This window comes from Cucurbita pepo, chromosome 15, assembly GCF_057944985.1.
Source record: "Cucurbita pepo subsp. pepo isolate OVF chromosome 15, ASM5794498v1, whole genome shotgun sequence".
NCBI classification, from domain to species: domain Eukaryota; kingdom Viridiplantae; phylum Streptophyta; class Magnoliopsida; order Cucurbitales; family Cucurbitaceae; genus Cucurbita; species Cucurbita pepo.
In genome coordinates, this window is record NC_141812.1 from 9,910,379 (window position 1) to 9,920,504 (window position 10,126).

The 10,126-nt window shown below is 36.1% G+C and overlaps 1 protein-coding gene across 1 annotated transcript; it reads left to right on the forward strand.

Moving 5' to 3' along the window:
- Window positions 1-3,478: 3,478 nt before the first annotated feature.
- On the forward strand, window positions 3,479-6,653 carry LOC111811187 (uncharacterized). Its single transcript, XM_023697943.2, has 7 exons — window positions 3,479-4,562; window positions 4,698-4,919; window positions 5,044-5,178; window positions 5,271-5,342; window positions 5,450-5,632; window positions 5,727-5,832; window positions 6,550-6,653. Exons 1-7 carry the CDS (start codon window positions 4,068-4,070, stop codon window positions 6,585-6,587), a joined length of 1,251 nt encoding a protein of 416 aa, XP_023553711.2. The 5' UTR covers window positions 3,479-4,067; the 3' UTR covers window positions 6,588-6,653.
- The last annotated feature ends 3,473 nt before the right edge of the window (window positions 6,654-10,126 follow it).

Consider the following 10,126-nt stretch of genomic DNA (forward strand, 5'->3'; position numbering starts at 1 on the left):
TTCCACACCCTTACAAACGATATTTCGTTCTCCTCCCCAACCAATGTGGAATATCACAAAACCCAACTCAAATCATACGGATTGGATTGAGTTGGGTTGATCGAATTTTCTGAACGACCTCTTTTTTTTTCTATAATCGACGTCTCCATGTCTCTACATCTCCCAATCTAATTCCCATAATCAAATAGAAATGATAGTTATTACTATCTTTCACTAAAATGAATCATATTAATGCAAAGTGGCCCAATATTTTTATGAGAAGACCAAGCCAAAATAAAATTATTGTAAAAGAACATCAATAATGGTTGCAAATTCTTGTGAGAATGTTTTTGGTTCAAACATAAATGAGTGTGAACTATTCATTTTGATAAGCTGAATGTCTCTTTTAATGCAACTTGAGGCTATTAATTGATTTGGGCAAGTTGTAAAGTTGTCCCAAATGTGTTCTTTTTCCCCACTATCAAATGTAGAAGCAAATGACCCCCAAGCCCCACGTACTCGGTATTCTTTTGTCATATCGAAACCCTAAACTACAATACGGAGACCTGGTTCGATAGCGTTTAAACTTAGGAATACTATTTATACTTGTACGTTTCTTTCAGAGTTGCTCTGACCACATGAGGTAAGGTTCCTATCTCTCTTTGTCTGTCTGTTTGTCTATATATCTCGATTTTCAATCTCTCTCGCCCTTACAGTAGATCATCGTTTAGCCTTTTAGCCAATGCTTTCTAGATGCATCCGTGTTGTTAGTCTCATCGTCATTAACATCATTAACCTAGCAATCTGCATTGTATAATCACAATATCGATGTTTTCTTTCGTGTTTCACTTGTCATTTTCGGTACCCACAATCCCATGGGTCACGAATTTGTTAACCATTTTCATTTTGGTTTTAGATTCATGAATTTGAAGGATAATTCCGTTAACTTCTTCAAGGCTTTTTAGTGAATTTACAATATCCAAATGAGTCTAACGAATTGTACTTTTCAAAACTACAGTAAACAAAAAGTCAAATGATTATCAAACGAGTCTAAAAATTTTGAGAGCAGAGATGAACGAAATGAAAGGTTAGTAGAGAGGGGGCCAAGAGGGTCGTTTTCCATCGATGATGACCACATAGATGGTGATTGAAGGAATCATTATCGAGAAAGAGTTGGTCCCCTGTATGTATGTATATATATATATATATATAGAAAGGTATCTATAACGTCTCATGTACAAGATTTGAATTTAAGATTTAGTATCTGATGGCCTCAACATTCATCTGTTTCAGTACGATATGACTACATTACCTACTTGACTTGACTTAAATTTTTTCTAAGATTGATGACTATCTCCACAAACCAACACGGGACCTTTCAACATATTTTGTAGAAAGTCATCCAACGTAGAATTATTTCGAGTCAAGAAAATCTTAACTTTAGAGTTTTTCTGATTGAGCAACCGAAAAATGTCATATTGTTCGTGTAGGTAATGACTATCAATTCTTTTAAGCATTTCTTAACATCATATTTTCGGGATCGCTCTCATTTGGATATGGTCTTAGTTCATTCATTACTCTCCTTTAGTCACAAGTCACAACACATCATTGACATCGATAACAAACATAAAATATTCTTAATCTTCATAATAGTCTTAAAAGTAGAGTTGGATTTGGTTGTAACTCTATGTTCGGGTTGGTCGAGTTGACTCGACCAAAAAAAATGTCAACCTATTAATCAACTCGAGTCTTTCGATTTTTAAAAACTCAACTCAAACCAAACTAAATTTGAGCTCGATAATCTGAAATGGTTAGATTAATGGATTATACGAACGTCCTACCAATCTTGGCAAGTATATTTATTAAATAATTACTCAAGAAAGTTATTAATTTATCTAAAGTTAATTAATAATTAATCAATGCTTTAATTAAGAAACAAAAAGACCAAAAAGTACATCACCATTAAAGAACAAGATAGAGACAAAAAGTGGTTAGTTTGGAAACTCCAATTTTTTTTCCTAATTTTAGAACGCTCCACATCAGATTCCGTAACACGGCATAAACATCCACCCAAAACTCCGTAATCATCTCACGCGCTAGGATTCTCGTGTGCTTACTCCTCCAATAGGAAGACAAAGTGAGCTACACGCGCCAAGATTGAGATTGGGAAAAGGGATTTAGAAGTTAGGGGTTTTTTTAATTGTCCTTGCATCCTTGGACGGGAAATTTGTAAATTTATGTTTTTTTTTTTCCCTAAATATAACTTCTATAATAATGTCAATCATATTCATGAGAACAATTTGACATTGCTCGTTGTAACATGTAGGGTTGACACGGGGCCGAGATGGGTCGATGATATATTTCTCGTCTTCAATGTTATTGTATGAAATTTTTATTGTTGAAGTTTCGAAAAGACTGAGAAAATCGAAAATAGAGTGAATAAAAGATATCAAAATTGTATGTAAGAAGAATGTACGAGAGTAGGTTACAACAACATTGCTGATTAAGTGCAATCGAAGAGGTATCGTAATTGATAAAGATTTGAACTTGATAGACCAAAGAGAGAGTTACACGATGTCTATAATTTCCTATGGTCTCCATAGTTTGAGTTCAACTTGAACGGTCTCTGTAATTTTAAAATTTTTAATTTGGTCATATAATTTTAACACTTTCAACTTTACCTCTATGATTTGGTTAAGTTTCACAAGTCATTCTAAAACTGCACCGACCCCACCATGTGCCCCAACCCTATGGTGTGACATGTCCAAAAGAAGAAGTAAAAATGTAAAAATACGTTATAATGATAGAGTTAGACGGTAAAAGGTGGGAAGAGCCCAACAAACATACAAGTTCAACTCAGATCTAACACGACCGATCAACACACAGTTACCCAATGAAAAATGACCACAAAAAAGATAAAAGCTCAATACCATAACGTTTGATATCATTGGTGAAGTTTCGCTAAACTATATATACCACTTTTCCTCCTGTCGGACCGATCCCAATAGTAGCCAATCCTACTCTTGCTCTACAAAGACAAGAGACGCTTTCAATGCCTAGGCGCCACTCTTTTTCTGAGTTATTCCAGCTTCTTCATGATTTCATGTCGTAGTAAAAAAAACAAAAGGGTCATCTCAGCAAGAGGAGAAGTAAGGACCTGCAATGTAAGAGACTATCGACCCTATTCGTATTCCTAGCCAACTGTTATCTGTCCACGGAATCCTAAATATAAGGGATCCCTCAAAATAGAGAAGGGTGGGCAGGGCTTCCGCAAGGGCCTCCACTCTCTTCCCAATCAACTCAAACCATCCGAGTTACGTTTAAAATTTTATCGAAAGTATAAGAACCAAATTTATAAAACTATAATCAAATGAATCATGCTCGGAGCTAACTCGCACGTATACTTGTAAAAGCTAAAAAGACAACCTCATCAATTGGGGAATCAAATCTCGTCCTCTATATAAAGTAAAGTAAAGTAAAAAAAAAAAAGGAGGTAGAAGGATGTGAAAGGAAATTAAAAGAGAAATGTGGATGTACAATAGGGAGTGGTAGGGATTACAAAAATCTGTTTCTTCCTTATATTTTTTGGCGTTTCATAACACAGAGGAACCCCGTTGGAGTTTGGAGCCGCAGGTCTGTAAGGGTCCGTTTCATTATCTCTGCTTTGGTACTCCGGACATGCTCACGTGGCAGTCATGTCAGTCTGCCCCACCCCCCACGGCCTATGGTTATGGCTTCATTCCACACCTCTCTGCCCCATTCCCCTGCTCTATCTCTCTCTAAACCAATAATTCCGGCCAGTTCTTGTCACTCTCCGGCCACCACCACCCCCTAACTTTCTCACCTTTATATATACCCCACCCCCTTTTCTCTCTTTCTTCCCTTCTCTATAATCATTCTTTGGGTACAATCCCTTTCTTGTTCTTGTTCTTCTTCTTTTTCTTCATGTTTTGGGGTTATAGCGTACTTAGCAGCAGAAAAGAGGCCTTTTTCTGGTTCTTGGTGGTGGGATTTCCTTTGAATTTAAGGATTTCTTAGTTTTTCTGAGGTGGGGTTTTGATTTTTTTCATCATTTTCCTTGAAGAAAGATGAACAGAGCATTGCCGGAGATGTTGCAGTGTTTGAACACTGCCGGGGACTGTCCTGATAATCTCAGTGTTCTTGAGAGGAAGAGGGGTCGTTTGAAATTCCAGCAAGATCAGCTTTTGCAGCAGAGCTGTTTCAATAGGGTTGATTACGGCGGCGGATTTCCGCCGCCGGGGGTTGTTCCGGCGGATCACCTCATGGGGTTTCCAGGGTTCATGAGTGGTGGCGGCGGCAGCGGTGGTGGGATGTCACTTGTTGAGATGGTAATGGGGGCAGTGAAGCCTGACCCTGGGTTAGGAGGCAAGTTTGATCCCTCTCTGTTGTTGAATGCCACGGCTTATGAACTCAATTCTTCTCTCTCTAGAACCTCCAGCTGCCCGCCGGCAGTGACTCCGGCTGTGTCGGCCGCCGGAAGAGAGAGCTTCAAGAAAAGGAAAGCTGAGAAAGTTCACACCACCGCCACCGCCGCCGCCCCCACCAACAACAACAAGAACAAGGCAAGTTTGTATAACATGATCTCTCTCTTTTTCAAAACATTCCTCCATTGAAACATCTCTAAATCTTCAAACCCATATGGGAAAAATGGCCAAAAGCTTCAAGAATTTGAAACTAAATCAATGGAGGATTTGCAGGTGGACAAGAACAGCAAAGAGAAAAGAATCAAAACAAGTTCAGAAGAAGAAGAAGAGTTATCCAAAAACAACAACTCAAGCACCACAACAAACAACAACAGAGAAACATCAGCTGATACCTCAAAAGAAAACTCCAAAGCATCAGAGGTTCAAAAGCCTGGTTACATTCATGTCAGAGCAGGCCGTGGCCAAGCCACTGATAGCCACAGCTTAGCAGAAAGAGTAAGCCAGAAGAACACCCAATTTCATCATCTGGGTTGCTTTTTCTTTTCCTGATTTGTTAGTTTTCTATAGATTTATGGGGAATTTCTCTTTAAACACTCAAGTTCTTCATGGTTTCATGTAGGCTAGAAGGGAAAAAATCAGTGAAAGAATGAAGTACTTGCAAGATTTAGTACCAGGATGCAACAAAATCACTGGAAAAGCTGGAATGCTCGATGAGATTATAAACTATGTTCAATCTCTTCAAAGACAAGTTGAGGTAGAATCAAATTCACTCAATCTCTAGCCTTGAAAACACTAAAAATCTTGCTCTGAAATCTAAAATTTTCTCTCTGGCATTTTCACAAACAGTTCTTGTCCATGAAATTATCGACTGTCAATCCAAGGTTGGAGTTCAATGTAGATGATCTCTTCACCAAAGAGGTAAGAAAACAAAACAATTTCCAAACTCCAAAACTCATTTAATCAGATCAAAATTAACAAGAAGAAGTAGAATCTAATATATTCCCGGGAAACAAACAAACAAACAGGTTTTTCCCCAGGCGATCGGCGAAATGTCATCGGAGATGACAGATCCTTCTTCCTATTTACAATTCAATCCAAACAATCAACAAGTAGTTTCGTGTTCTGGATTAGAAATCGGAATCAATACCTCTGATATCGCACTTCGAAGATCATTCCCAGAAAATTTCGTGGATTCATCATGCCTCACCGTAAGTTCTCAATCCTTTTTCCTTCGATTCTCCGCCATTTTCGATTCAGTTCAAATCGTTTCAAGTTCTTGATCATATCAATCAATCGATGCAGCAATTTCAAACCTCTTCGGGATGGGACATGGATTTGCAGAATCTGTACAATGTGGGTTTGCATCAAGGCCGATCATCAAACGCCTTTTCATCTCATCCATATACAGGTAAAGATAGGATTGAACTGTGTGGTCAATTATCCGTCTTCTTCTTCTTCTTCTTCTTCTTCTTCTTCTTCTTCTTCTTCTTTATTATGATTTGAGAAAGAAATTTCAAATGGATGTTTTAAAATTGATGATTGAGACATTCTCATGGTCCCTTCATCATAAATCTCTTTTTAAAAAATCCACTTTCAATAGTGCACAACCTAAACCGACGATGTTCGTGTTCTTTTGAAAAATAGCTTCACCGCTTCCTCGTGAAATTCTCGAGGGTTCTTTTTCAACTGACACGACCAAGCCAACATCTGTAAGATTCCATATCGGTTGCAGAGTAAAACAAAACATTCTTTTCACGGGTGTGGAAACTTCTCCCCGACAGACTTGTTTTAAAATATTTGAGGGAAAGCCCGAGATAAAAAGTCAAAAAAAGACAATATCTGCTAGCGGTGGGTCTGGGCTGTTATAGTATCATACACAAACGAGAATGATAAAGTTTACAACATCAGGAATGGTGATTTTGAATCTAACACAACAACCTTAATTTTTACAAAACTAAGTCAAACAGTGATGATGAAAGCAGCTCGTAAATGAGCTTGTTGGGTATGATGGATGTTTCAAAATCGAATCTATATTAAGATTAATGTCTGTAGAGACGTTTTCAGCTAGCTAAAGAACGTTTAATGAATAACCCGAGCTTAATGTTTGTTAATTTTGTTTTTGTAGGTACCATTGAAGGAGGCAATATAAAGATGGAAATGTGAAGTAGCTAGGTTAGACCTAGATCCATCCATCTCACAAATTCAATAAAATAATAATAATTTAGCCTATTATAATTTTGCTTTTATATATATATATATATATATTCTAAAGTATATAATTAGTCCATATATATATATATATATATATATATATATTTTGTATGTATACATCCGACTCAATTTCAATAAGAGTAACATGAATTAACGACGATATTCTTCGTTATATCAATTTAATTGATTTAACTCAAAAATCAACTAATTTATAAAAAAATTAATTATTTAATTTTTAGCGTAAAAAAAACTTTAGATTCTTTAATTTTTTTTAGTACAACAGTGATGTATGAAGTTTTGAACGTTCGATCTCAACAAAAGAAAAGCATGTCGGTTGACATTCATCTACACTAATTTTGAAGCTCGGCTGAGCGTTGAGCTCAACATTTGAAGTGAGAGATTTGAATATTTCATATTCATATAAATTGAGATATGATATTAATTAGTTGATTAAGACAACTTAATTTAAAAAAAAAATTAAAAAAGTGTCATATTTACAGACGTTTTGATTATGATGTTAATAATAATATCCATGTGTTAGGATATTATTTTTTAATTAAGTTCGAGGATAAATAAATAATATTTTTTTAGATCCATAAAGTATTTCTAAAAATAAAATATCTTTAAAAAAAATAAATTACACCCTTATTTTTTTAAGTTTATGTCTAATATATATTAATTTAACTTTTTCTCGGTTCTTTTATTTTGGCTCGTTTTTTGTGTTGTTTCTCTAAAAAACGTATTGGGATCTTTTTTATGAACGGAAGATCCTCGTAGAAAAAGAAAGATGGCATTTTCGAGCATGAACAGCACAACAAATTGACCGATAACGAAAAAGAAAAAAAAATGAATTACATATTTCATTAACAAATAATCATTTATATAATTGACTAAGCGTTTTAGATAAAGACATACGAAACATATTTGCTTTCCGTGAAAATGATTGAACGGTTTGTTGATCAAAATGTTATATATATATATATATATATAATAGCAAAAGAACATAGAAATATTTTAATTTTAAATTAGTTTTTTCTTAAACTATTTAATTTAAATAATTAAAAGAAAAAGAAAATTCTGTTGACAAAGGAAGGGACCATTAAGGTAAGCCACTTGGTTCAAGTTGGTCTTGTCTTTTGGTCAATAGCGACTGTGCTGGGCCCGGCCCAGCTCGCCCGGCCCGACTTTATCTATCATTGGGCCCATTACTATTTTATTCTTTGCTCATAATTTATAATAATTTATAATAATGTTAATTATTATATAATAGAAACTTATTTAAGTAAAAAAAAAAAGATATAATTTAATTCTAAATTAAATTTTCTTAAATTATTTAATTTAAATAATTATAAAGAAAAAAAGGAATCTATGGACCAGTCACTTGCATCAAGTTGGTCTTGTAGGACCTGGCTGGCATAGCGACAATACTGGGCTTGGCCCAGCCCGACCCGACGTTATCTGATTGGACTTTTGAATTTCAAATGGGCCCTTTCACTGTCATTGGGCCCATTATTTATTTATTTATTATAAATATATATATATATTTACACGACCATTTATGATATAATAAATAAATGTTAATATTTTTCCCTCTCGTGCTTCCGAGAGTAACCAAGACTTTCATGTGCTGCCACCAGACATTCTAGCAAGTTGGGTGCTGGTAGACTTCTTCGAGACTGTTCAGGAACATAGATTTGGCTTTCTCTACGAGCCTACAAGCTTAGATCAAGTTGATTAGCAAGTGAACCAACTCGTTCACGTTCGTTTGATTTACTCTTAATCTCAAATTGTTTCCTTCTTTATTCAATTCTAATTGTTCAATCTTAGTTGATCATTCCACCGGGACTATAATTCAAAGAGGAAGCTTTGGGTGTAACGGCCGAGATCCACCGCTAGCAGATATTGTCCTCTTTGGACTTTCCCCTTTGGGCTTCCCCTCAAGGCTTTAAAACACGTCTGCTAGGAGAAGGTTTCCACACCTTTATAAATGGTGATTTGTTCTCCTCCCCAACCAGTGTGGGATATCACAGTGCGGTCCAGACGAATTTAGTAAATCGAAAAATTGAACTCCATTGGTTAAAACTAATATCATTCTATAGAGCACTACAGTAAAAATTTAATGTAACGGTTGATTGAGTTATACTAATTCAACTAATTAAAACATATTACCGGGAATATTAATGTCTATTCTAATGGTGGAAGCTGACTTGGTTGGCATGATTTCATTGAACAGCTTTGTCTTTGTCTATTAGCACAATGTCCATGTGGGTTTTGTGGTAAATGTCGGGATCGAGTGAGTATAGTTTGAAAATTATTGGAGTGCGAATCGAATCATCAGCTCTTGAGAGGACGCGAGAGGACGGGTGTTTTATCTATTAAGAGTAAAACTCGACTTTTTTATTTTCTTGCCGACGATAGGGAGTAAACGTCATACGTCTTTGTAAATGATGCGACTTTTTTTACCATATTATTTATCTGAAAATCGCTCTATTAATGATCCCTCGGTTTATATCTTTGTTTGATAGTCGTTTGGTTTCTAGTTTTTGAAGAATATATTTGTTTTCATATCCTATCTTTAAGATTTTTCTTTTTTAAGATAATATGTGATACTTAATAAAAGATTTCATCGCAGATATTGTCTATTTTGGTCCGTTACGTATCGTTGTCAACCTTCTGTTTTAAAACGCGTCTATTAGGGAGCGGTTTCCACACCCTTAAAAAGAATGTTGGGTTCTCCTCTCTAACTGATCTGAGATCTCACAATTCACCCCCTTGAGAACCCAGTGTCCACACCGTCCGGTGTCTAGCTCTGATACCATATGTAACAGCTCAAGCCCCCACTAGCAGATATTGTCCGATTTGGTCTGTTACGTATCGTCGTCAACCTCATAGTTTTAAAACGCATCTATTACGGAGAGGTTTCCACACTGTTATATGAATGTATCATTCTCCTTCCAACTGATGTGAGATCTCACAATCCACCCCCTTGAGAACCCAGCATCCACACCGTCCGGTGTCTAGTTCTTAAACCATTTGTAACAGCTCAAGCCCACCACTAGTAGATATTGTCCGCTTTGGCTCGTTACGTATCGTCGTCAATCTCACAGTTTTAAAACGCGTCTATTACGGAGAGGTTTTCACACCCTTATAATGAATATTTCGTTCTCCTCTCCAACCAATGTGAGATCTCACAATCTACCCCCTTGAGGACCCAGCGTCCACACCTTCCAGTGTCTAGCTCTGATACCATTTGTAACAACTCAAGCCCACCGCTAGTAGATATTGTCCGCTTTGACCCGTTACGTATCGTCGTCAGCCTTACAGTTTAAAACCCGTCTACTACGAAGAGGTTTTCACACCTTTATAAAAAATGATTTAAAAATTGACTTTTTTTATAGGGGTATTTTCGACATTACACATCCAATACGACGCGGAATATTCTATAAAAGAAGAGTGGCAACCATGATATAGATTTGTATTATCCATTCAAA